The following is a 26,255-nucleotide window of genomic DNA, read 5'->3' as shown; positions in this document are numbered from 1 at the left end:
CTCGAGCTTCATGTACTTCGAGAAGCCTGTCTACGTTGCAGACTGCCGATAGCCAAGTTTACCCTGTTGTTTGAACAGTGTCGAGGAAAAAGTTCAGCAGACAGCTTGCCAACTTCTCACGTCGTCACCAACGGCCCCCAGCCTACTGGCCGAACGTGTGTTTCACGTGGCAAAAGTCTATGCCAGCTATCCCCGCATAGCCGTTGGAATGAGGGAGTTGCTTCTTCGGGCAAAGATTTTCCGTGTGTGCAATCGAAGCGAAGTGTTTCGACACTTTGAAGCAGAGAGTGCGTCACAGAACCCTTGGGCCACGTGAAGCAGGCCTGTCCATGGAGGGCGTGGAGAGGATGACAGCAATGACAGCATCGAGACCTTTTTGAAAACGTGCAGTCGGTTTCAGCTAGGGAGACGACATCTCGAGCATCGCCGGATTTTGCGATCATTGAACTTTCCATCAATCGAGGTGATCGGGAGAATGCGGTGCTTGTCAAGAAAGAGTAGAGAAGGAAGAACTTTTGTCTGCCACTGGATTATCGTCATCATTGTCGGTCCATAATCAGGAGACGATCAATTATTCATCATCAATTCCACGTCAAAGTCCAATCACTCGCCCAAGCACCCTCACTGGTCAAATTCCGCAGTCCAGTCACAGCCAAAACCTTGCTCGTGCTGTTGTATGCCACTCCCGACGCAACATTCTGCCCATTCAATGTGACCGCACTCGGCTGCGACTGTACCCCCAGAACAGTAACATTGGCCAACGAGTTCTTGTCCTCATACAGACCGCGTGAGGAAGCATACAACGTTCCATTCGAAGCCGTGAAGTCGACCAAGAGCGTCGAGTTCTGCACCAAGCTCTCGCCATCATCGACGTACAGCTGGCCGGAAGCGGCGCCGTTCTTGTCCAGAGCGGCAAGCAGGCTCCAAGAACTGTTCCTGCATTCTGCGGTGGTGTAGAGTGCTTCCTGGCGTGGCAAGACGTAGCCACCGCGAACGAACACCGGAATGTGGCTCAGTGGAGCGGGGATGGTGACGTTCTCGCCAGGCTGAGCGGACATGGCTTCCTGTGTGTACCAATCGTACCAGACTTCTCCTTGAGCGACACCCGGAAATACGCCCTGGACGCTCGTCTGGCCTTGTCCAAGGACAGGAGTGATGAGAAGAGCAGGTCCGAGGAGGAATTGCTGGTCGGTCGCGGCAAGACTCGGATCGTTGGGAAACTCCCAGGACAATGCACGCATGACGGTGCTGCCAGTGGTGTGGGCGTTGTAGAAAAGGGTGTACATGTATGGGAGAAGACTATATCGGATCGCCATTGCCTTGCGGGATGCATCGGCGACAGACTCCCAGGTGTATGCCTCTTGTGAGTTTGCAGAGAGAGTGTTGTGGTTGCGGTAGAAGGGGAAGAAAGCGCTGAGCTGCATCCATCTGTTGCACAGCTCCTCGTCCGAGTTACCGTTAAACCCGCAAGTATCAACGCCGAACTAGACTTGGTCAACTTTTATGAAACATTGCACTGTTGATTGACCCACCATGGGAATGCCGAACAGGGCAAAGTTCAATGCCTGCGAGATGCTGAAGTACATGTAAGCCCAAAGGGAAGTATTGTCACCGCCCCAATGCCCAGCCCATTTTCCGCTTCCAGCAAAGGTGCTACGGCCAATGATCATAGGCCGCTTATTCGGGAACACTTCCAGTAGAGCCTGGTAGGTAGCGTTCAAGATTTGGTGACCGAACAGATTGTGAACATCGTACTCCTCGACACCATCCGCATGAGTGGCATTCGGGCTCACAGCATGAACTGCGAGATCTCCCTGAACGTTGTTGATCGAATATGGCGGGTAGTTAACGTTCCGTACACCTGGCGTGACGGCCGGTGGCGTAAAGTAGGACATAGTGGTTGAGGATGCCGATGTTGGCCCAGCATTGGCGGATGACTGCGATGCAGAAAGCGAAGACGCCACAGCGGCCTCGGTGGCGTTCGTCAGATTGAAGCCTTCGGGATAGCTGAAGATTTTGCTACCCTCTTCGCCAGGGAGACCGAAGGGTGGGTGTACCGGATTGAGGGACAGATTGCCGGTGCCACAGCTTCCGACACAGAAGGATGAGACCTCGCTCATATCGATCCAGATACCGTCCCAAGGAATGTTCGCATAGTGTGCTTTCATGGAGTCAGTCCACCAAGCCACAGACTCGTTGGCGTGCCAGTCTGGGAAAACAGTGTAGCCCCTAAGTCCCGGAAACAACTAGTGTCAGTAAAGTTGTAAAAAATCTTCGATGGCGGAACGGAAAGACTGGCACGAATAGGTAACGTCAACAGATCTTCCGCTCTATAGATGACTTACGGCCACACTGAGCCAATATATTGGCTGGCGTCCGGGTTGCTAAGGAAGACGCCACGATCGTTGCCGTCCGTATAAACCGAGTAGGCATCGCTGGCATTGTCCGGGTTCGGTATATAGATGGCACTATCTACAATGGGGATGTAGTGCTGATTCCTTGAATGGAGGCGATCCAGAAACTCCTTTCCTTCTTCGTAGGGGAACGTGTTTTGATCATTCGTAAAATCCCCTGGGAAGGGGTCAGCAAAATTCACGACTTCAAGTTTTGCGCTAAAACTTTGAAACATAGCGACAGCCTGCTTCAAGAGCCTTCACAATGGGGAGTACGTGCGATATTGCCTCATGAAGTCTATATCGTTCCCTGCGATGGGTCAATAAGGTAGCAATATCTTTCTGAAAGCGTGGGCGATATACAGCTGCCGTAGGGTCAGTATGTGGCCTTGATTTCTAACCGCATGAGCGGCACGTACATGGTTTCGAGGGGGATATTGAAGTCGCGGTAGGCATTGACGACCGCCTCCGTCTCCGACCAGTTGTGGTATCCCCAGCGACACTGATGGAAGCCAAAAGCCCAGTACTGCTGCATGGCAGGGAGACCGATAGCGCCAAGTTGATACTGCTTCGTGACAGCTTCCGGCGTTGGGCCGTCGAAAATGTAGAGATCTATGGTTCCTCCAAGAGTCCTCCAGGTCAAGTTCGACGGCAACATCAAAGCTTCCATTCCGTGGGCGTTGCGTAGAAAGACACCGTGGCTGTAGCCGACATAGTCGCCACCTGAGGTTGCGTTCTCCGCAGCCACCATCGTGTGCTCTCCGGACTGATTATTGACTTCGAAGTATCGGGTATCGAGGTAGAAAGGATGAACACCGTAGATATTCTGGTCGATCGGATCACCAACATCAGCAGCGTAGAAGGTGGCCGTGAAGTTGTTGCCAAGTCTGAAATCGTGGATTCGCTCTCCCATGCCGTACATGTTGTAGTCTTGCGGCATTTGAGAGACAAATTCGATGTATTGATTTTCGTACACCAGAACGCTGCCAGTGGTGTCAAAGAGGACATCTCCAGTGGACTTTCTCAAAACTGTGAAGGCAAAGGAAGGCTGATTTGTCCAACTGAATTGAAGGTCGATGCTCTGGGCATCGCTCTCTGGGATCCCATCCTGCGGCAAAGGAACGAAGTCCGGGTCCAAGATGTAATGACTGCGGTTACTGTTGTCGATATATGCAGGCTGAATGGAAATACGCATGCGGTGTGCGGTTTGCACATCCAACTCGAAGGACAGCGTTTCCACGTCAGTCCCATAGACGTTGCACTATGGCATCGGTTAGTGCGTTTCTCAAAGTATCCTTCTAGTATACTTACAGCTTCGCCAGCCAAGTTCAGCATGGCCGTGAAACCGTTCACGGTGTGCTTCACATCGCTAGCCGTATAGCCGGGACAGAGCAGTTGGGCCTGTTTTGCGTTTGGGTCTTGAATGGTTGGAAGGATGTTTACACCTTCGTCTGCCGATGCTGGTACAGTGAATTGGGTGTTTTGGGCAGATGCCGTGGAGCTCATCGAGGCCGTGGCCACCGCGCTCTTGCTCAAGCCGTCTGATGGAGCAGACGAGGTGGATGCATCTTGAGCGTATGCAATAGTAGAGACAGCAAGCAGTGCTTGCTTCCAGGGAAGTCGGACCATGTCGTCACCAATATGATCAAACGACAAGGGACTCTGAAGGACGAGAAGAAGGACGAAGATGATGAAAAAGACTGACGCTGTCCGAGGCGTCCCCAACCTGTATAGCAGTCTACATCTCAACGCAGGACATCGCTGAGTGGGGTGCGGTGTCATATCGAAATGGTGGTGATTCGTGGTTTCCCCGCTACTCGGGTAGTAAAGATGGAGAAAGCTGACAGGAACAGGCAACCTCCGCACCAGAAACGTGTGGTTTCACCGATGTAGCACGGAGGTGCGGCATAGGATGGAGGCCATTGGGCGAAGACGCCGCAAGTAAGTCCGCGATCGGCAGCCGGCGTTGGAATCGATCGTTGGGGAAGTGCCAAAGCAAGTGAAGTCAAGAGAAAGGAAGTTCTCCAGGATGATCAGCGAGTATTCCACCGAGCAATGACGGTAGACAAGCTTCATGGGAGCGGGGAGCTTGTTCTGACTTTCGATCGGTCCGACCAGGTACCTTATGCTTTTCCTGCGACAGCATCGACACTTTAGCCGGAATGACTTGGAAGACATACCAGTCGCGGGACAGTTGGCAGTTCGACCATCGTGTAGGTGATGTGGACGCGTGCAGGATCCGCAGCAGAACCGCCAAGCAGTCGGCAGGCGTCCCTCTCGCAGTATTCTCGCAAAGCCTTGAGAAGCAGAGAAGTTCTTGATCTCTCATATATGTTTGACATGTCGACGGGTTTGTGCTCTTGAGGAGAGTGCAATAGCAGGATGTCGGGGCGCGACGCGTGGATGAGTCAGCAAAATGTTCTCGTGACGAGCTTCCATCAACCGTACCTTGGACTTTCTGGAACATTGACAGCTCAGGTCTGCAGCTATGCAGCTTTTCATCCTGGGCCCAGCATTTGGCCTCCCATCGATCGATGCCGAGTGCAATGCTGCTGTGGCACTCTTACAACTGCATGGCAAGAACGAATACGAGCTCGTGCCAGCACACGAGCAGAGAGAGCGTCTGCCCTACCTGATCGATGGAGAGCAACGAATCCATGGCTTCAGCAACATCGCTCGTCACCTGAACGATCAGCACGACCCACTGACCTCTCGGCAACGTGCCGACTCCGTCGCGGTCACATCCTTCCTCGAGTCGAACGCACATATACTTCTGGACATCTCACTATACGTCGGATTCGAGAACTACCGTCTCACCACACGTCCTGCTTTCACGAAGATCCTGCCATGGCACGCGAACTACATCATACCTCCGCAAAGACGTGCAGCGGCGCGATCTCGAACCGAGCATCTCGGCATCTCGAGCATCGATGTTGACAATGTGCACGAAGACATGAGCAATCGCCCGCCGGGTTACGAAGCTGTAGGCAAAGAGGAAGGTTTCGAGAAGGAAGCCCAGGCAAGAGCAAGTCTTCTGCTACCGAAGAAAAACACTCTCAAGAGCTTGCTGCAGACTCCAGAGCGGGCTTCAATTTTCAAGCTCCAGGCTTTGGCGGACAACTTCTTCGGGCCACTCGCCGATGTCCTGGGTGAGAAGGAGTACTTGCTTGGAACTGAGGAAGGCACGTCGGTCGATTGCCTGCTGTACGGATTCCTAGCTCTCATGCTGTTTCCAAAGGTTCCGCAAGACTGGTTGGCACAGACCATGCGGCAGAGATATGGAAAGCTCGCAGCTTTTGTGGAGCGGGTTCATACGACATTGGGATTGACGACAGATACCGAGGAGGTGGTCAAGTTGCTCCAAAATAGAAGCAAGGCCGAAAGTTTGTCGCAACGCGAGGCGTCAAAGTCATCCCTTCCATGGACAATTGAGCCACAAATGAACATTGCGGAGACTTTTAAGAGCATCGGCTATGCATTGATCGAGCAGATCCCGTTCATCGGCTCACCAAACTCATTGCAATTGATGAGCACGCACAAAGCTTCAACGCTATCAAGGCATATGCGGGCGGTGGTACTTTCAGCGACGGCATCTATTGCTCTCTCTGGCTATATCGCTCTTCACACGGGCTTGCTGGTCTGGCCGCACGGCGAAGAGATCCACATTTTCGGTCGAAAGCGCTTCTCGGATCTCGGCCATCTTGGAGCCGCACTGGCTGGTGTGAACTTCCTTGGGCCACGTCCCGGTCGTGGGTCTTGAAAAGCTCGGCTATTTCGGTCAGAGAACGCAGTCGAGAGCCGAAGCGGGAATCTGTCAGAGCTAAAGTAATATTGCAGTCAGGCCGAGTTAACGCCTTGAGGACGGCCACTCGCAACTTCATCTGTTGCGTGAGTCGATCTGGCATCAAATGAACGGCCGGGAATGGCATGAACTCAGCCCAAGTGATTCCACTGAGATTCGGCGAAGAGCATCTGGAATGGCTGGCTTACGGTCATATCCAATATGACACTCGCCTCGGCTTGCATGGCGAAGGACGTATATGGACTTCCAATTAGTCGCACACGTGGAGCGGCCGAGGCACTCTCTCCGGAAGGCTGCACGATTGATCACTCTAAAGATTCAAGCTTGGCCCCATCGCTTCTCATTTACGGCTACGCCCGAGTGTGTTGGTCCGTTGGAGGAGTCCAGCCTCGTCCTTAATTGTAGACTGCTTTTTCGTATTTGTAGAATGATTTCGCGGCCAAGCGAGTCGAAATTATGAGACTTTACGAGGCGACGAGCAAAGTGAACAACGAGGGAAGTGAGTACCGAGGGCCCCGAGCTTGCGAGCACAGCGACGGGCGTACGATATCCGAGTGCGTGAGGCATATTCCCTTGCCCTCAGCGGCGAGCGCATAAGCAAAGCTGTGAACCGCGCCGCAGGCTCCAATGCGAAGGTCAGGCTACAAATACGAAAACGCAGTCTCCGATCAAAGTGCCCGGAGTCCAGAAGGAAAGCACAATCGAATTAAACGCCCCCGGAGCTGCAACTGTTACATCGGCGGCGGAAGGATTGGCCGATGAAGGATGTGTTTGCTTAGGCCCCCGCTACTTACACCAGTATCCACGCAGATACTGGCCAGTATCCAGGATCCTGTCGTTGTCGGCTCCAGGATACGCGGCGGCTACTTAAGGATACTCTTTTAGTGCTAGTATCTGCTGTTGCGTATCTAGTATCCTGAGAAGTGTATCGGATTACTATAAGGGGCAGGTGTATGCGTAGATACTGCAGTATCCGCCAGACCTCCTCGCGAGGAGGTCTTGCACCCGTCCGTGCACCCTTATTTGCCTTTTTACTACCAAACCTTAGTAGTAATCTCGCGGATCGCGTTGTTTAGCCGGGAGCGCGCGTAGATCGCGTCGTTGTTGTATCTAGCTCTTGTATTCGTGTATATCCAGCTCGTTTAAAACCCTACTAAGTACGCTAACACCTCTAATTATAGCACCGTCGATACCGGCTCCGAAGAAGCGCAAGAGGCCTACGAAGAAGAAGGACGATCCGATTAAGGCGGCGAGGAAGGCGGTAAAGGCAGCGGCTAAGTTAAAGAAGGCGTAGGTAGCTAAATACCCTAAGCTAGTGTCGTATAAGGATAAGCACCTTAAATACATGCTAGAGCTGTTTAAAGAGCGTAAGAGCGTGCAGACCGATAGCAAGAACTATACTATACAAACCCTTAATAAGGTAGCCGCTATTATAACAGATCGCTTCTTAATCCAGTTTAAGGGCAAGTCGTTAAAGAGCAAGTAGCAGAAGCTTAAGGGGAAGTGGAAGTAGTAGATTATCTATACAAACTATGTTAATAGATAGAATGGCATTCTACCGCGCGCTAAGCCGGATATTAAGGAAGCGCACTGCTTAAATTATCCTAAGTGTATTAAGTTTATCTGTAATAAACTTCCTTAATTCTACGAGTAGTTCGAGGAGCTTGTCGGTAACGAGGTTGCTACTAGCGAGCTAGCAGAGACCGCGGATAGTCTTAGTGATGCGGCGGTAGTGGACGTGTCGTCGGACGATAAGGATAAGGATAAGGACGAGGAGCTAGCGACGGACTGTAACCTCGATAAGTTGTCGGAGACTAAGCAGCAGTTCGTGTTAGCGAAGCGGCATAAGAAGGCTTACAAGGCTGCGAAGGAGGCTGCTGTTATAAACAAGAAGGCGAAGAAGCGTATGCACCGCGCGGTGGATCCTAAGGAGCGTCTGCATAAGAAGACAATTAGTGCTAGAATAAAGCCGTTCGCTAAGAGCCTTACCGCCCTTACGAGAAGTATGGAAGCGCGGGCAGCGTAGGCTACACTTCCTCCAGCAGTCGTCGAGCGTGCGCCTAAATTGGTAACGGAGTTGATTAGTAAGAGGATAATAGACGAGGAGTTCCTAAAGGAGGTAGCGTTCGAGGAGAAGTGCGAGGTGTTGTCGGATCTGTGCAGAGTAGATTACATAGCTAATATCGCCGCTGGAATGCTCTCAAAACCGGCTTAATTCGAGAGGTTTGTAGGCCTTTAATTAGCGCAGATAAGGGCTCGGCGACAGTAGCGAATAATGCTAATAACTCCGCAGTCTGTAAGTTATTAGCACAGCTATGCTAGCAGCAGTATGGTCGGCGGTAGTTAGTGGATTAGTAGAGGGTTTGGTGAAGGTGGAAGGCTTGACGACACTAGTGGAAGATTTGATCCAATTCGTGACTAATTATCGACTGCTGCCTCTTAATGGAGAACTGCGCGGGCGTGGAAATACCTCAAAATACGTGCAAAAGTCCTAGCATAGTACATACTATCGATTTTGGTGAGGGTGTTGTTAGATTTTGGCTGTTTTCTTGCCTAATTAGGAAGGAGCGGGCTTTGAAAATGAGGGGCAGTATGCAGCCGTATCGTCCACTCCTAGCTCGTCCTCTACCGCAAGGCACCTTAATTACCCCGCAGAAAAGCGACGTAGAAGATGTATTTTCACTGGAGATTCGTTTACAGCGCACATGACTTTTAAGGCTGTTTTTGGTGAGGTTTTGGCCGTTTTTGGCGCCAAGGCTGTTACACGATCTCTCCTTATAATACAACATGATTAATCAGCTTTCGGCATTAGTTTCTGACTTTACTGCGACCGTTCTTCCTTCTTGCTTAAGATTCTCTTTATAATCTAACTACATCTCTTCCGCTAACCGATTACGAAACGCTAGCCATTTATCGTCCTGCTTATCGTCCTCCTCGTCGTCGTCCGCTGTCCGCCGCTCTAGATTGCCAATTATGCCGGTGTCGTTATGAAGGAGGTGGGTTTTACTTAAAAGAGGCTGCGTGCCATAGTCGAGGATGAAGTTGTAAAGGACAAAACAGGCTATAACCACACGCTTCTGCCGAATGAACTTAGTGTTAGTTCGAGGCCTATTCGCAATAACCTCGAAGCGCTTCTTTACGATGCTAAAGATGCGCTCGATGCAGTTCCTTAACTGCGCGTGCCGTAGATTAAACAGCTCTTCCTTGGTCGCCGGCCTTATCTCTACAGCCGCCTGCTTACGCAAGTAATAGCGCGTCTTCTGGTAAGGCACGAGGATCCTTCGGTCTGTAGCAACATAACTACTATCTGCAAGGTAATAGCGACTAGCTAGCACAACGAAGCTATTGCGGTATGCGCCCTTAAGCACTGTTCTGTCGTTCGCTAATCCTTCAAACCTAACTAGTGTATACAGGAAGCGGCAATCGAGGTTACACACGGCTATTATATTCTGTGCGATAAAGTTCTTCCGACACCTCTAAGCGCTCTACTGCTCTTTAGCAATTGCGGCATAAACATAGGTGCTATTAAGGGCTCCGATTATGTCCTTAAAGCGACGGAACTTCTAGTCCTTTAGTTTCTTATAGAGCGCCCCTTAAGGGCTTGGTAACTTTATAAAGTCCTTCCCTATGCGACAGAGCGCGATGCTTACACAGTTAATAATCTGCGTAAACGTAAGCGGTAAATGCTAATACTTTAATCTTAGCGCCTTCTTCGAGTAGTTGTAAGCCACGTAATCGAGGAATATTACGACCTACTCTTCTACGCGCACCTTCGGATTACGCTCTATTAATCCACCTCTTGCGTTAATCTTACTAATTAGAGCCTATAGCACCGGCTGCTTTAACCGCGTTGTGCTATAGCAGTACTTATCCGTGCTATACAGCGACATCTGTGCTTCTTGCTAGCCCTTCTTCGGATTTAATAGCGTTGTCGGTACTCCTAGTAGCCGGTACTACCGCTCTTACTTAACTGGACCTCCAACAAGTAGCAACACGACTGTTGCTGCTACAGTAGCGGCGACAGCGATAAATATAACGATCGATTCGAACTCGGTAGAAGCTATAGCGTGGCAGGAGCAAGTGCAAGAGTAAGAGCATACAATAAGGGTATATAATAAGGGTATACAATAACGATAAACTACACCTTTTGGAGCCCTCGCGTCGACGACACGAGCCATATCCTTGGCACGCTAGCATACGCTAACGGAGCTTATTCACAGTCTACCTCGGATACCGGACGGCTACTTACACGAAGAGGATACTGCAGAATCCGGTGGAGAATCTTCATAGTGCGTATTCGTAGATACTGGATACTGGATACTGGCTAAGTAGCGGGCGCCTTATCTCCGGACATCGTCGCTTGGCATAATCCATGGTCATTCCTGAAAGGGATATCGCCGTCTAGCCTCGCCGTGCAAGAGACTAAGTTCAACAAGATTTAAGCCAACATGCCCGGTCGTCGGCTGAAGCCACGATCGAGCTGGAGCTTGCAGCAATCTCCAGATCCCAGAGGGTGAGGTCGAGCGCAATGACGAGTCTTCAAAAGTGCCGGAAGGTTCGGATCGGAGGCGTCCACGATCGCCTGACACCGGCACGTGGCAGTTCGACCTCGGAGGCAAGGTAGCGCATTTGCGACCCATTCCATATTGCCGGAAAAGAGTGCACTCACGATGAAGCAGGAAACCATATTCTAGACCGCAGTCCGGAGCCACCATCAATGACCCATGCCGCAATACGTCGCTGCAGGGTCTTCCTCTCCACCTCGATCACAAGATGCGATCGGGAAGGTTTTCATCAACGCCTCAAGCGTGGTGTAGTGCATCTGCGTGCCGTTGAATCAATTTCAATCAATATACAGTCCATTGCCACAGCCGCTCGTTACTAACCTCCTTTAGCCGCTGTTGCAAGGGCTGTTGCAAGGCTCGTTGTCGAATCGATTAGTAGTTATGTTGTCGGTTAACACGGTGCATAGTAGCTGCAAGGGAGGTGTTAATTAACCGGCATAGTACTATAGTCGCCGGCATGGTGCTATAGCTCGGTTAAGCGGTTGCAAGGCTCTTAAACACTCGCTTCTGCAGTAATTACTAACATACTAGATATCGGAAGGTCGGTGCGCAGAGCGATAGCATTTACCTTACCTTAGTGTGCAGTAGCTAGTGTTTAGCTTAATAGCTTTATGTCGCTGTTTAATAGCTTTATGTTAGCGTGTGTAATCTATTATATAAAGGGCGAATTCGCTGTTGTTGTAGTAGAGCTGTTAGTTTTAACAGCGCTTCTACGGAGATTACGGAGATTTAGCTCCACTACGCTGTCGAGCTAAGGGCGACAGCGTAAGGGCAGCTGGCATATATATAGGGCGAAGAATTAGTGTAGACTAGTGTATCTATCCCTTCTATTATCTTCGTTGTTACTATGCCGTACGTTAATCCAAACTGCTTGTTCGCAAGCTCTAGCAGCAGCTCCGACGCCTTCGCACCGGCCGTCTACCCCCTTCCACCACCTCGTCGTGTTGTTAGTTACCGTCCGGTGCTTGCTAATAGCATAGTCGGTCTACGCACACTGCTATAGCCAGCTCCGGATATAGAGCTAGTAACTCCTTAGCGTTCGTTCTTCGAGCCGGAAGTAGTAAACGACGACGAGCCGCGCGGTCGTGGACTCCTTCCGTACGCTATTCGCACTCGAATTAAGACCCTTAAACGTGTTGCCGGCTAGACGTTGCATCGCATTGCTGCCGCTCTTAGTAAGCTATACAGCACTGTTCAAACTATTGCTACCGAGGCAGCAACACTAGCTCGTCGTAGACTCTATAGACTGCGTTAGTTCGGCACCCTAATCGCTAACAGGATCGTGCAATACGTTACTAGCGGTGTAGAAGGTCGTCGAGCGACCTACTAGCAGATTAAAGAGAGGCTTTAGCTAGAATGCTCTGTTAACACTATTCGACGCAGACTTAATAAGCGTGGATACTAGAAGCGTGTAGCTCGCCGAGCACCGTTCCTTAACGCTAATAGCCTGGACTTAAGGCCTTAGTTTGGCTAGTAGTACTTAGATTATCTCGATAATAGCCGCACCTTCTTGTTTAGTAATAGAGCCGCCTTTAGCAAGGGTAGTAGCAGCAAGGTGCTCGTTATTCGTCGTGCTAATAAGGCGTTCGATCTAGACTGCCTTAGGCTACGATATCGCCGCATTAAGAGCTAGTTCGTCTTCGTACTAATTAGTAGCACTAAGAAGTTAAGGATCGTATTCTAGGAGCTAGCATAGGGCAACATTACCGCCGCCGGCATAGCCGAGCACGTGTTGCTAGAGCTGCAGCGTTTTTGGCGTAAGATCGTAGACTCGGAGACTAAGGAATCAGCTGCTAGCTTCCGTAATAACTAGTTTGTCGACAAAGGACGTTTCTCTTATTTACTACCTCGTCAAATAATACCTGGAACTCCTATACCTATCGACGACGACGTTAAGGAAGCTTAAGTGCCTGCTGCACTATTGCTATTACTCTGCCTTAATAGCGCGGGTGTTCATAAAGCAGCTGCGTTCCGTAGCTAGCTAGATATCCTTAGGATTCCTTATGCTCTTAACGTATAGCTAGCGAACTCCCCAGACCTTAATCTAATTAAGAACCTGTGGGCCTTGCTAAAATAGCGCCTTAATTACAACTATCTATTGCCGTCGTCGAATGTAGTGCTTAGACAGCAGATTTAAGAGGTATAGGATGCGGTAACTGCGGCTAAGATTAGTCGAATAACGGGCTCGTTTAGATCGCGTTGCGAGAAGGTGGTCGCTCGTAAGGGTCGTTACACAGGCTATTAATGCTGCTAATTCGAACGGGACCGGTTTCGTAATAGTAGTAATAGTAGTTGTAGAGTTGTAAGTGTTCGAAGTTAAGCTAAATTCTTAGCTGTCCAGTCTTTCCTAAATTTGCTTTGTAATTATAGATAAGGTCAAATAACACGCTCTCATTAGCTCGCTTAATCTCGTACAGCCTCGTATTGCGGCCCGTGTTAGTAAATGATAGTTAAGGGCCCTTGCACGTGACAGGGGTGGAAGTGGAGAAACGAGCGGCTGCAGGAGGTGACTGTACTTAACAAATGCGGGGACCCCTGGCCTCGTGTTTCGGTACCTGCTCTCCACTGAATCGCAAGCCTGCCGCCCCAAATACCGACCCCAAGCGAAACACCACCTGCAGCTGTGCAGAGATCAGACCACAGGATGGGATCGGGAGACAACATCTTGCACATCGACATCCACGAAACACAACCGTGGCCCAGCGAATTAAGCTGGCTCACCTCCTACACCGGCACACTCTATGCTGCGGCGTCTCTTATGGTTGCGCAACGACTTCTCCTTCGAACCTTTAGACTTGGCACTCCCCTAGGGTTGGACGATGCACTCATCTTTGCAGCCTGGATCGGCGCAACAGGATTTTTCGTCGAGGCCACTTTAGCAATGAATTCGCTGGACTACGGAGTTCCGGTACAGCCCAGCAAAAACGAGTTTGTTACCTTTATGCTATGGTTAATCGAGATAACCTTCACTTTTAGTCAATGCTGCATCAAACTCGCAGTGTTAGCAATCCTGAACCGCTTCGTGAAGGCTACATCAGATACGCGCATCCGATATGCAATATACGCCGCCGGCACCTTTACCGCCTTTTCCTTGCCGACATTATGTGCTACTTCGTTCGGAGCCTGCCGCCCATCCTTCACGGCATATTGGCGGGCAATGAATGCGAGCTATGCCGCCAACCACGACGTTCGATGCATCAACAAATTCGCACTAGCGATTGTATCTGGCGTTGTTGTGATTTTCCAGGACCTGTACACTATCGCAATCCCTTGGGCGATCACTCGCTCGTTTGGTTTAAACAAAAGACAAACATTGGCGTTAAACCTCGTGTTCATGCTCGGCTTGATCGTGACGGCAGCCAGTTGCGTACGGGTAAGTACTTTGAAGTGCAGAAGGCCTGCGTGGTGCGAGGTCTTCTCGGAGCCGGGCCTTCCTCCATACCAGATCATCTGAGAAACTCGCTGACCTTATGCCCCTCGCTTTTTAGACGTACCATCATACCTCCGTATACAGGGGCGACAGGGTATCCCACAATCTCGTGTACACCATCATCTGGGCAACCGTGGAGGTCCAAGTGGCCATCATCTGTGCTTGCCTGCCTTCTTTGCGGACATTGTACCGTTTGATCGTCGGATCAAGGATATCCGCAAGAGTGCATCAGCGATATTTTTCACAGCCTGGGGACTCGAATAACTCACGATCTGGAGCTGGGTACAATTCACGCTCCGAGGTCTCGCAACATTCACGATTCGAGACACAATTCGAACTGGAGCCGGAAAGTCCTGCCGTCTCGTCAGATCTGGAGAACAGTTTTGTCAAGGAGGCCTCCGGAACGATGTGAGGAGTGTACGTACGGGTGAACACGTTCAGAGAATGGCCGTGCTGATGGAGCCTTTAGGTATCAGCCGCATTGAATGATCAAATGCTTCGACGATACAAATTACAAACTGTGCTCTCGTGCGGTCAGTCTCGATCTGGTGGGGCTCTACCATGCACAGACCCCACACGTTCGGCCTTCACTCCGTGGAGTCTTGCACTTCGATCGGCCCGTCTTTGACACCCAACAAAATGCAACGATGTTGACTAATGCCGTAATTGGCTTTACCTGGGCAATGCGTGTTGGGCGACCATTGCATTGCCACCCGCTGATCAGCCGCGTTTCAAGAGCACGCATGCGAACATGGCGCACTCTTCGCCGAACGGGACACGTTCTTGCCGACCGGGCTAACCTCGCCTTTCCCTGTAACCGTCGTCATGGTCTGTGGGGAAAGAGTGCACGTGAGGTCTTTCCAATCCGTGCATACAAGGACCTGTCGTGCTCCAGAGGCTAGCGATGCAAATACGACTGAACACTGATCCTCGAGGCTCAAGGAGCGGGGTGCATACCGGAGCAACATCCTCGACGTGTGGCGATCGACGGAGCCCATCTCTTTCCTCGCCTTGAGACAAAGCTTCTCAACTGGAAGAGCTCAGAAGTGCATGAAGATCAGCGTGGACTCATCGCTCACCTGCAGCAGAAATCGAACACTTGATTGAAAGACGCCGCCAATTGCCGTGTGCAGTGCACTTCGCAGAGGCAGTCTGTGCGACTTCCTTCTCGGTGTACCACATCAAATGTATGCATTGTCGAGTACCACCGATCATTCGCCGAAGGAACGGCCGGGCCGCATGCTCTATGGCTCGACGGCCCCGCGAATGCACCCCAGGATGGGTCTCCAAATGCTGGATTCCGCGTCATTGGTGCGGAGGCCATAGCACTCATTGGTTTCACATATCGATGGCAAGAGGCGGAAATGAACGGTGCAGCGTATGCACAAACCATTCTGCTAGTTCGTACATGCAGGCAGTTCAAGGATGGGTGGATTCATTTGTCGGTCAAGCAGTCAAATATAACATCTGTTGCACCCAGTATTGGTCTTTTGATCAGCAGCTTTCACAGCACATCTTCTGAACGACAGCTGCGATGTTTGGAATGAAAGATCGTTACTTTGGCCTCAGAGGAGGATGGCTGACCTTTGCAGTGACTGTTGCGGTCGGTCCTGATACTTCTTACTCTGCTCCAACGTCGCTGACTTCGAAAAAAGTGTGCAACCGACATGACCTTATTCGGCTACGATCAGGGTGGGTATTGTTCTCGGTGGAGTAATGGAACCTTGCGCTGACAACTTCTGCAGGTGTTTTCGGAGGCGTCATTGTCACGAAGGACTTCCTTGAGACTCTCGGGATAGAGACCAACAAGAGCATGCAGGGCACTGTCACTGCCATTTACGACATCGGTTGCTTCTTCGGCGCCATTGCAGCATACTTCATAGGCGGTATGTTGATGTCGTGCTGTTTGCTATTGTTCAATCAGAATTTGGGCAAGGAACGCTCAACGCTGACAGAACCTAGACATGATTGGACGCAAGAAGACGATCCTGATAGGAACAACGATCATGAGTGTCGGCGCTATCTTACAGATCACCGCGTACAGCGTACCTCATATGATCGTCGGACGTGAGCGATGGCTATTGCTTTGCCTGTGGCCAAAGCTAATTGATTATAGGCATCGTGGCGGGCATCGGGAACGGCTTGAACACATCGACAGCGCCACCATGGCAGGCCGAGACTTCTAAGGCGGCTTGGAGAGGCAAGCTGATCGTCATTGAGCTGGTAAGAAATATTGAGGTCCAAAAGGCTCGCAGCCGAGGCCTGAACTGCTCTCAAACCAGGCCTGCGGATTTGAGCCTGTATTCTGATTCTCGTACATGAATTAGACTGACCTGCTGCCCACAGATCATGAACATTGCAGGCTTCAGCCTCTCCAATTGGGTGACCTACGGCTTCTCTTTCCTCGGAGGCGGATTGGCCTGGAGAGTCCCGCTGGCACTTCAGTTCATTTTCATAGTCATTCTATACGCCACGGTTCCATGGCTACCGGAGTCACCAAGATGGCTTGTTCAGAAGGTGACATGCATTCGTTCGTGTTCCCGGATGACCAGAAGCTGATAGGATACAGGACCGAGTCGAAGAAGCTGAGCTGATTCTTGCCGACATCGAAGGCACATCGATCGAAGACCCATACGTACAGACCGAGCTGGCAGAGATCAAGTTCTCAACCGCCTACGAGAGGGAGCATTCAGTTCGGATCCGGGACCTACTTATGGGCAAGAAGAACACTTCCGCCGCAGGGACAGCAACGCTTCGCCGATTGTTTCTCGGCATGGGCGCTCAGGCTATGCAACAACTTTCAGGTTGGTAGAAAAGGACAGAGACATCATGACCATTGCTGATCCCAACAACAGGCATCAACGTCACTTCTTACTACTTGCCCACGGTCCTGATCGAATCCGTCGGCTTTGGCGAAACCATGGCCAGATTGCTCGCCGCTTGCAACAGTGTCAGCTATCTCCTCTTCTCGCTCATCGGTATCCCGAATGTCGAAAGATGGGGTCGCCGAAAGATGCTCATGTACGCCGCTGCCGGACAAGGCTTTTGCTATCTCATGATCACAATCCTTCTGGCACTCAGTGATAAGCCGGGCTTTGCACATGCCAGCGAGGTCGCTAGCGCGAGTGTGGCGTTCTTCTTTTTGTACTACGTCTTCTTCGGCATTGGATTCCAGGGCGTGCCTTGGCTGTTGCCCTCTGAGATCAACGGCTTGGCGATGCGGAATAAGGGAGCCGCTTTGGGCACAGCAACTAATTGGATCTTCAACTTCATGGTGCGTTGGCGCCGCTGCATAGTATGCTAATATCTGCTGACCACAAACTACCAGGTCGTCGAAATCACCCCGATTGGCATCCAAAACCTCGGCTGGAAGTTTTACATCGTCTGGCTAGTGATGAACATGAGCTTCGTACCGTTCGTCTACTTCTTCTATCCGGAGACCGCCGGCCGCACTCTGGAAGACCTCGACCGATACTTCGCCTCGCCCGCAGGCAAGAAGGTCTTCGTTCACCGCGATAAGGTTGCGACATCATCCAAGCGACCTCTGGAGTACATTGAGCGGGAGGAGAACCAGATTCGCCGAGCTTCATCTGTCAACCCACGTGCGGCAAGCCTGGCTGCGGCACACAATCGTTCTCACTCGATCGACTTTACTGCGGGCAATACCGATGCGGAGAAACAGTCGATGTATGGAAAGGAGAATATTTAGTGGAAGAATTTGCCGGGTGGCAAGAAATGCGAGACAGCAGAGGAACGGCGTGCTCAAATCGGAGGAGTCTGTGTTTCTTGAAAGTCTGTTGACATGAAGCTGTCTTTGAATCGATATTCGGGCGGTGAAGTGGTGATGACTTCTTCAAAACTCAACAATGGCGGCCATGTCATTTATCACCTCGCTTCTAGCGCAAACATGCCGGAAACGGCAAACCATTCCTCCTTAGAATGGCTTTCATCGCTAGGACCTCGCCCTTCAGCATAGCCACTTCATTCTCCAGGCTTTGTACCCTCACTCTTGTGTCTGAGCATGTCAGACATTGAGAAGGTCCTTCCACACAATCACCCATCGCTGGAAGGTCCTGATTCGCAGCCGGTATCGAGCGCTGGACTTTGCTCATCGTAGAGGCGCCCTTGCGCGGACTTGGTACTCGCCGTGAAGCTTTTGCTTTTGCCCACGGACTCTTAGGCTGCCGACCAAGAGCTTGGTTCAACGACATCGCTGTCAAGGCGAGACTCTTTCTCTCAGGAGACACATGGCCGTGATTTCGTCGCTTTGGACTGGCGCGACGCCGAGGAGACAGCGATGACGATCTGGGGAACAGCTCCCGAACGTCTTCTGACGCTGGCGAGAATGTGCCTTGGGATGGCAGATGGCTATTCGCGGAGAACATCTCGTCTTCGGTGGAGCCGTCGACTCTGGCGATGTGAGAGGGCGAAGGTATGGTATTCGCGACCTCGTGAGAGATTACAGTGCTCATTGTGCCGCCCATGCGATCGACCCTTGAGCGCGAGGTCTGGCGTCCAGGAGGCCGGTCCATAGTTCTCGCCTTTCTTCTGCGCCTTTTCGATGTGTCATCATTCGAATCGGAGGTGAGCCAGATGTCTTCGTTGTCGGCAAGCGAAGATACAACGGAATCAGTAGGCCAGGTTTCTGGATCGCTGACATGGACTTGGGAACGTTGTGCTGGTGGATGATTATGTGATTGCTGCAGTTGACTTTGCGCGCTGACATTAATCGCAGATTTGTGTCGATACGACGCCGCATATTCCAATACAGCGCCCGGATTTCGCTGAGACGTGTTCTGTTGCGCGAGCCGTCGTATGTCTGCGAGCACTTTCGCGTCGGCGCTAGGTTTGGTCGATGCAGCGCTCTGTCTGCTTCGCATAGTCCCATCACCGGTGAGGCCTGTTCCTTGCGCGAATGATATGCGTCGGACTGAGTTATCTGCTTGAGCGAACTGCCTGCTTGTCCGACGTGCAGACTTCAAGTACGTAGTCTGCTGGATGCGACGCCTCCTTACCGCAGAATCAGAATTCGTGGCATGGCTTTCGGCTGGCTGAAGTATGGTAAGGCCGCGAGGACTTGCCGGGTGGGTATTTGTTGACATGACTGGAGGACATTTGACAAAAGTCTGACTTGAGAGCCGCGGTCGGTTCTTCCGTGGACTGGGTTTGAGTTCCTGGGTTGCGGCTCTCGTCGTCTCGGGCTTGACGGGAGAGAACAGATCCTGGTATCCCACCACTGCGGTCATGGACTTTCCGGCATTCTTCGCTGCAGGAGTGTGACGGACAGTTCCTTGTTGCTCAATCTCATCCGGATGAACGACCAGCTTCCTGGTAGATCGAATAACATTCGGACTTTTGGTCTGTGGGACTTCGATCGCCTTGACAGGCTTTGAAACATCCAGGCCAGGCTGTACCTTTGTGGACCACGGCTTGAGGGAAGTGACAGTCGCAGCACTGAAGTGCCGCTCAATTCCATCGCCTTGGAAACCTTGTGGAGACTCGCCCTTGATCCATTCGACCGACAAAACCTTCTCTTCCTGTCCAGCAATCGCCTGCTCCGCCAGCAACAACCCAACCGTATCATAAACCTGCACCTTGCCATCAATTCGGCCTAGTGCGATCATGCTCTCAGTGCTCGTCGGTCCTCCGATTGTATGTGCTGAAGCTTGACTTCGGCGACTGTCGCGAGCAGACCGTGATGGTGTTTCGGTCTTGATCGCCACCACCGATATCGATGTGAGAGGAGCTTTGGTATGCCATGATCGTAGGACTTCACCACTTTTCGCGAAATCGATGATTTTGCACTTGCCATCTCGACCAGCCGTGACCGCCCTTGTTTTGAAGCCTGGCAGGAATGCAATACCGATGATCGGTGCGGCCAAGGTCGTTTTGTTCAACGACGAATCTCCCTCGACAGTACCACGATGCAGATTTGAAAAGTGCCCGATCTCGCCATCCTTCAACCCTAGGTCAGCGTGCACGCCAAAGTCTCTCTTCGGCAATCTTGAAGCATCATAGGCGGCGATCGTTCCGTCGCGGTATGCGATCAGAAAGACGTTCGGCCGTTCGGGGTGAAACACTGCGCATGAGATCGGAGCTGATGATGCATTTGGATGTATTCGAAGGGAAGCGGTGTTCGTCGTCATGTTTTTCAAGTGGATGACCGGAGGATTCAACGAAGCCGAGAGGACCAGATGACCTGTTGGAGATACCGCCAGCGCAGCAGGAGGTGTTGCCAACTTCTCCGCAGGCTCCAACAATCTTGATCGCTCGATGTTGTAATTTTGAATAGCTCCGTCGGTAGTCGTTGTCAGGAACAGTGATTTGGCATTGGGTCCGTATTCCAGAAAACGAACTTCATCCTGATCGGCGCTCAATCCCCAACTCTCCTGCTTGGCTCTCTTCGTGTCATGCAAGACGACGACATTACTGCTCGCGACGGCCAGTACTCCGGAGCCATCCTTTGCTTCTCGAGCAGCGACAATGCCGCCTTTCCTGCTCCGGAAGACGGGTCGTATCCCAGCTGCGTCCCATGCGAAAATATGTCGTGGAGTGGTGATGAGTAGATGTGTAGATTCCGGTATCTCGAAAGGCTGCGATAATGTTATTCTACTAGGCACAGGATTCGCTCGCCGGGTCGACGGCATTATATTGCTGCCGCGCAAGGTGCACTGTGGTTAAGTGGGTGCGGCGATGAGAACGTGTGGTTGTCAAGCGACTCGCGGAAATAAACAGTGGCGTTGCGATCGGCCTGTGATTGGCGGAGAAGTCACGAGCGCCTCCCAAAGCCGACATGAAATCGCTTCAAATATTTCACGGTGAAGAATAAAGTGATCATCGTAGGCTAGAGAGACGGCGACTTGCCGAGTACATCTGCAATATGTCGTTCTCAACTCTCACACGCACTTTACCGAAGCCAATGTAGATGCTGCTAAGCTCAATCTACCAAAAAGATGCACCACCTCAGCGACCTCACCCTTCCCACCCTAATCCTGCGAGGGTTTCCAGACCTTCTGACAAAGTTCAATATCCTGCACCGTTGTGTTGAACGCGTCCTTGACCGCGTGACACACACGACTGCGATTGTACTCGCCTCTCATCTTCCAGATCACATCCATCAGACTTGCATTGATCTGCTCCATTTGCTCGAGCGAGAGTCCAGAAGACCGGCGCACGAGCTCGGCGTGCAGAGTCGTAAGGTCTTCAACGTCAAGGACAAGCTGATGAGACGTCGTAGCGGCAGCTCGACCGTGGTTGGACTGACTATCGTCCTCTGCGTTGAGGATCGCGCTGAGACTACCGGCACGGGCGTCCCGCGGAGGGGGAGCCATGCTGTGTTGAGAAGATGGAGATAGCTGCGACTGAGACGCGGCGGAGGGGTCTTGAGTGTCTGGTATCTGACTGCCACTCAAAGCAGGGCCGAGCTTTGTGAAGTCGGGATGCTCGTGGCCATGCACGCCGTTGGTGCTGGAGTGGGCCGAGAAAGGACCACTGCTGCGGGAGCTGGTCTTCTGCGCTGAGTTGGTAGTTGACGCGCTGTTCTGATATTGATCCAATTGAGAGCCTTGCGCAAGCTGGGTATGTGCGGAGCGCTGTGAGAACGGCCGAGTGAGACCTTGTGGATGGCCTGGTTGAGGAGCATTGCCAGCTCTACGGCTCGGATCTTGCATGTCGACTTCACTGTCGAACATCTCCGAGTCCTCCTGAGGTCGGGATGGTACCGTAGAGCCATTGGTCTGCTCCGATGGGTGGCTACCATTTGTGGTGCTCCAAGGGTCAGAGTTCGGCTTGGGCGTGATAGGGAACAGTTGCCGGCCTGGAATCTGCTGCCCAAGCATGACTGGACCTGAATTCTCATCGGTTGTCTTGGATGCATCGGGAGGCGGTACATTTGGCACAACGTCGGCAACATCGTCGCCACGTCGCTCAGCTTCATGAGCCTTTGTGAGACGTTCTTGCTCTCGCTGATATACAGCCTCGCATTCCGCAACGAGACCAGATTGCTGAATTTCCAACGCGGCCATGTCGACCTCCACATTCGCCAGCATCTCGTTGGCTCTCAGAGTGCGATCTTGATCCCCAGACGTCTTGGCATCTTTGGCCAGTCGCTTGATGTCGCCGAGGAAATCCTTGGGCCGCTTATAGTATCCGTTGGAAAGGCGCTTCTCAATCGTTACGATCTCGAGGTTGTAGTAGAAATTGCCGGTCGATGCTTCTCTCAGCCCACCAACCCCTTTCTCGTCCTTGTCGATTTCAAACGGCCGGAAAAGTTGCTGCTGCTGCTTTTGTTCGTCGGTCAAGTCGGTCGTCAACGTTTGAGGATCTTGCTCGTCGTAGAGGTACGCAATTGTAAGCTCATCGATGATTGGCGTTCTGAACTTCTTGTACATTCTCTTGATCTGATCCATGACTGGCTGAATGTGGAGTTTCAGCATATTCAACGTCTGATGATCCTTCTTCTTCTGCGCTTTGAGTTCAGCTTTGGTAGGCCCCTTGGGCGCCTCGGGTGGCGGTGCGATTGGCAAGGCCTCGAGCTTGCGCTTCTTGCGGCCTTCAAGACCTGGAAACTCCTTGGGCGACTTGCGAACGAAGTCGATGACTGCGTTGAAGAACTCTTCTCTCGCGGCCTGGGTAGGTCGCAAAAGATCGTATTGGTTCTTGTTGGAGTAGCCAAACAATTCGCGCACCATCTGTTTATGTAGTGCCTGCTTATCAGCCCACGTCTGCTGATCAAAGTCTTCTTCGGCCTCCTGCTCCATGATGCCGAGGAGTAGGACCGGATCCGTGGGATGCAGGCTGCGAAGGAGGCCGACAAAGGTTCTCTTAGTTGCGTCGCTCAGTGTTTCGTACCAGACGTTGACGCTGGGGATGTATATGACACTCGGTTTGTGCCTCTTGACTTCTTCGAAAAGTTGTACAACGGCGGCTTCGGTCGACTGAAATTATGTTAGCAAGTGTTCTGACGAACCTGACAACGAACGGACTCACTCTCGTCGTATCCTTCATCAAAGTCGGCAAGTCGAAGCTTTGCACGTGCAGGCCTTCAAATTTGCTGAGCAACGCAGCTCCGAGGTATTGCTGGCCCATGCCTTGCTTTCCTGTGATCAAAAGTCTCGGCCTGAAGATGCGAGATGCCTCAAAGTCTCTTTGCATAGTCTCCTTCTGAAAGCCAAACTCATCATTTCGATCGTCGTACATGGCTTCCTCCAGTGCTGTCGCCTTTCGCTTGCGAGGGATGGCTTCATCGATGCGGTTTGAAATCTCGATCAACGGCTGACGCAACAACGGCTCGACCTCTTTCTTCAGCGGTGTGGCTCCCGAGGATGCAGATCGCTCCGAGGACGGGATCATCTTGTTGACGGAGATCATAAAGTCCTTTGCCAAAACTTTGATCGTGCTTGGATCGATGATGAGCTTCTCGTCGCTGGCGTAGATTTGCGGATAGGTCCCTTGCACGGCGTTCAACGCTGCTTCAGTACAGAGTGCGCGAAGATCAGCACCACCGTAGCCGCGGGTGATCTCCGCCAGTTGATCCTTGAATTGAGGCTGAAGAGGCGGATCCCATCCTTTCGTGTGGATATCAAGGATTTTGCGACGACCAGCCTGGTCCGGAAGAGGAAAGTAGAACTCGCGATCGAATCTGCCAGGACGACGAAGCGCTGGATCGACAGAGTCAGGTCTGTTGGTAGCGCCTATGACGATCACCTGCCCACGACCGTCCATGCCGTCCATCAGAGCGAGCAGTGTGGCCACAATCGATGCGTGGATCTGTTCCTGCTTGCTGGACCGCACAGGAGCCAAGCCATCAATCTCGTCGAAGAAGATGATACTTGGTTGGTTCTTGCGAGCCTCCTCGAACAACAAGCGTAATTGCTTCTCGGCCTCACCAACCCATTTGCTGAGAGCGTCGGCTCCCTTGCGCATGTAGAAGGTGACCTTCCTCCCACCAGAGCTCACACTCGATGCCAAAGCCCGGGCCAAGAGAGTTTTACCAGTACCTGGAGGTCCGTGGAAGAGCACTCCGCGAGGCGGAGTGACATGAAAGCGCGTGAAGACCTCCGGGTATAGCAAAGGCAGCGCCACCATTTCTTTGAGCTGGTTGATGTGGTTATCGAGACCTCCAACGCCGTCGAAATTGACGTTGACATCAACACCAAGAGGATCGGCATCGGCGAGTGCTTTCTTATCCTTGACCTTGCCCAAGCCAGGTGGTCCTCCTCCAGCACCTTGCAGGGCATCGTTATTGTGTGCTTGAGGAGCAAAGGGCTTGGGGAAAGCCGACGTTGGAGTCATCCCGACGGCACCACCAATCCCTTGCTGTGGCCGAGAAACCATATCATCATCGCTGCTGTCAGATTCCGCTCCACCAAGTGCACCCGCTCCGTCCGGACCTCCAAACACAGGCGGAGGACCACCAGCACCGCCAAAAGGTCCAAAGGTAGAGAATAAGCTGCGGTAGACCGTGCCACCTCCACGTTTGTTACGTTGGGGTGTCGCACTAGCGTTTCCAGCAGGAGCATCGTCGTCTTCAATTGGAAGCAACAGCTCAGGCCTCAAAATGCGATAGTCCGGTCTGTTCCCACGGCTTCGCAGATTTGGCTCGAAGGAGATGTCTGCTCGTTGAGATGGGCGCTTCTTGGGTCGTTTGTTGCGTCGATTGTCCTCATCTAGTTCCGCCGCTTCATCTGCAATTTCTTCCGGGTCCAGTTCATCATCCTCGGAAACGTGGCGACTGCGTTGTGATGCTGCCTTCCGACTGATTCGACCAGATCGTCTACCACCTTGCGAGCTGCCCTCTCCGCTGCTGAGTCCACCACGCCTACTAGGCTTTGCATGAGTATCCGAGTCTGAAATCTCCTCTTCAGCATCTGCTTCGCCTTCTGCGTCTGGTTCAAAGTCGCTGCTCTGTTCTCCAGCGGGCTTTCGAGTTCGCAGTGATCTGCGGGTGTTACCACCGGGTTGCGAGGTGGGCGGTGTCGATGCTTTTCGGCGTGTTCGCAGCAGTCGACTCCCTCGCGAGACAGGTCCTTCGTCTTCGTCGTCGATGTCCGGCTGCGACTCTTGTACAACCGCCTCTTCCTCATCATCTACATACTCCATCCGTATGTCTTCATCCTTCGCTGCTGATGTAGGAGAAGTGCGGGAGATTTGTGTTTCGGCCTTGTCACCTGCGGCTGCGGCTGCCTCCTCCATCTGCGACACTATGTCCAAACCCTGTGAACCCGAGTCCTCTTGTGACGCCTCCATGATCGCGCTCGGAGGCTTCTTCAATCCTTTTCCACCTCGAGTTGGTCGACGCACGGGCGGTTCAGGCGTTTCGGTGGCGGCTCTTGTGACGACTTCGTGCTTACCGGAGTCGGTCAGAGCGACAAGTGGAGCGACCTCGTCGTGTGATATGCGACTGCTCCTCCGCGTGAGGCCAGACTGGGGTGTAGGCTCGCGCTTCGTGCGGCTGCCGCTACCTGTGCGCGTGCTGCGTCTTCCGTCCATACCCTTTGGAAGTTTCAACTTGACAATGAGTGAAGGTCTCGATAGATCGGCACGTGCTGGGCGCTTGCCGCGAGCTGGTGTGGGCTGGAGTGGATCGCGGTCGCTGTCGGAGGGTATGATGTCCTCTTCCTCACTCTCCTCGTACTTGATCGGCTTCTTCGCAGCAGATCGAACGCCCCTTCCTGTGCGAGGATTGAGCTCGACAGGCGCTTCGTCGCTCGATTCCGCAAAGGACGCCTCCTCCTCGCTCGCCTCGTTACTGTCGAGCTCGATATCGTCCTCGCTATCACCGTATGCCTCCCTACGGCGCTTGGGGGGTTTGCGAGGCGAGTTCTTGTTTGACTTTCTGGAGCGGTGTTGTGACCGAGCTTTCGGCGATGATGCAGCGTCCCAATCTAGGTCATCGCTGTCACTCTTTGTGGGATCCCAGTGCTCGATCTTCCTCTTCGACATGTCATCCAACCCGGCGGGAGAAGTTTCCGACTTCGATCGAGAGTGGGGTGGGCGAGAGCTGTGTCGGAGCGCGTCGGTCTTGCCAAGCTTTGGTTACGGCGCAGGATTCTGTGGAGGCTACC

The 26,255-nt window shown here is 52.2% G+C and overlaps 4 protein-coding genes across 4 annotated transcripts; 2 read left to right on the top strand and 2 right to left on the bottom strand.

Annotated features, from left to right (window-relative positions):
* Window positions 1–581: 581 nt before the first annotated feature.
* MgAGL6 (putative alpha-glucosidase) lies at window positions 582–3,899 on the bottom strand (the record flags this gene model as incomplete). The annotated part of the gene is made up of 5 exons (XM_003852811.1): window positions 582–1,484; window positions 1,533–2,229; window positions 2,346–2,612; window positions 2,813–3,654; window positions 3,705–3,899. The coding sequence occupies 5 exons, from the start codon at window positions 3,897–3,899 to the stop codon at window positions 582–584; spliced, it is 2,904 nt and encodes a 967-aa protein (XP_003852859.1).
* A 976-nt stretch (window positions 3,900–4,875) lies between these two features.
* Window positions 4,876–8,410, top strand: MYCGRDRAFT_108974 (uncharacterized protein; the record flags this gene model as incomplete). Its single annotated transcript, XM_003853506.1, has 4 exons — window positions 4,876–6,112; window positions 7,377–7,456; window positions 7,850–8,198; window positions 8,295–8,410. 4 exons carry the CDS (start codon window positions 4,882–4,884, stop codon window positions 8,408–8,410), a joined length of 1,776 nt encoding a protein of 591 aa, XP_003853554.1.
* Window positions 8,411–15,724: 7,314 nt separating this feature from the next.
* Window positions 15,725–17,899, top strand: MYCGRDRAFT_40422 (uncharacterized protein; the record flags this gene model as incomplete). Its single annotated transcript, XM_003853507.1, has 9 exons — window positions 15,725–15,793; window positions 15,846–15,882; window positions 15,936–16,076; window positions 16,153–16,257; window positions 16,307–16,413; window positions 16,537–16,707; window positions 16,760–16,994; window positions 17,046–17,464; window positions 17,519–17,899. 9 exons carry the CDS (start codon window positions 15,725–15,727, stop codon window positions 17,897–17,899), a joined length of 1,665 nt encoding a protein of 554 aa, XP_003853555.1.
* A 3,277-nt stretch (window positions 17,900–21,176) lies between these two features.
* BRAT2401 (Bromodomain-containing AAA ATPase protein) lies at window positions 21,177–26,133 on the bottom strand (the record flags this gene model as incomplete). The annotated part of the gene is made up of 4 exons (XM_003852810.1): window positions 21,177–21,391; window positions 21,455–23,126; window positions 23,179–24,884; window positions 25,143–26,133. The coding sequence occupies 4 exons, from the start codon at window positions 26,131–26,133 to the stop codon at window positions 21,177–21,179; spliced, it is 4,584 nt and encodes a 1,527-aa protein (XP_003852858.1).
* Window positions 26,134–26,255: the final 122 nt, after the last annotated feature.

Source organism: Zymoseptoria tritici, chromosome 4 (assembly GCF_000219625.1).
Source record: "Zymoseptoria tritici IPO323 chromosome 4, whole genome shotgun sequence".
In the NCBI taxonomy this organism is placed as follows: Eukaryota; Fungi; Ascomycota; class Dothideomycetes; order Mycosphaerellales; family Mycosphaerellaceae; genus Zymoseptoria; species Zymoseptoria tritici.
This window is presented reverse-complemented; position numbering and strand designations above follow the sequence as displayed.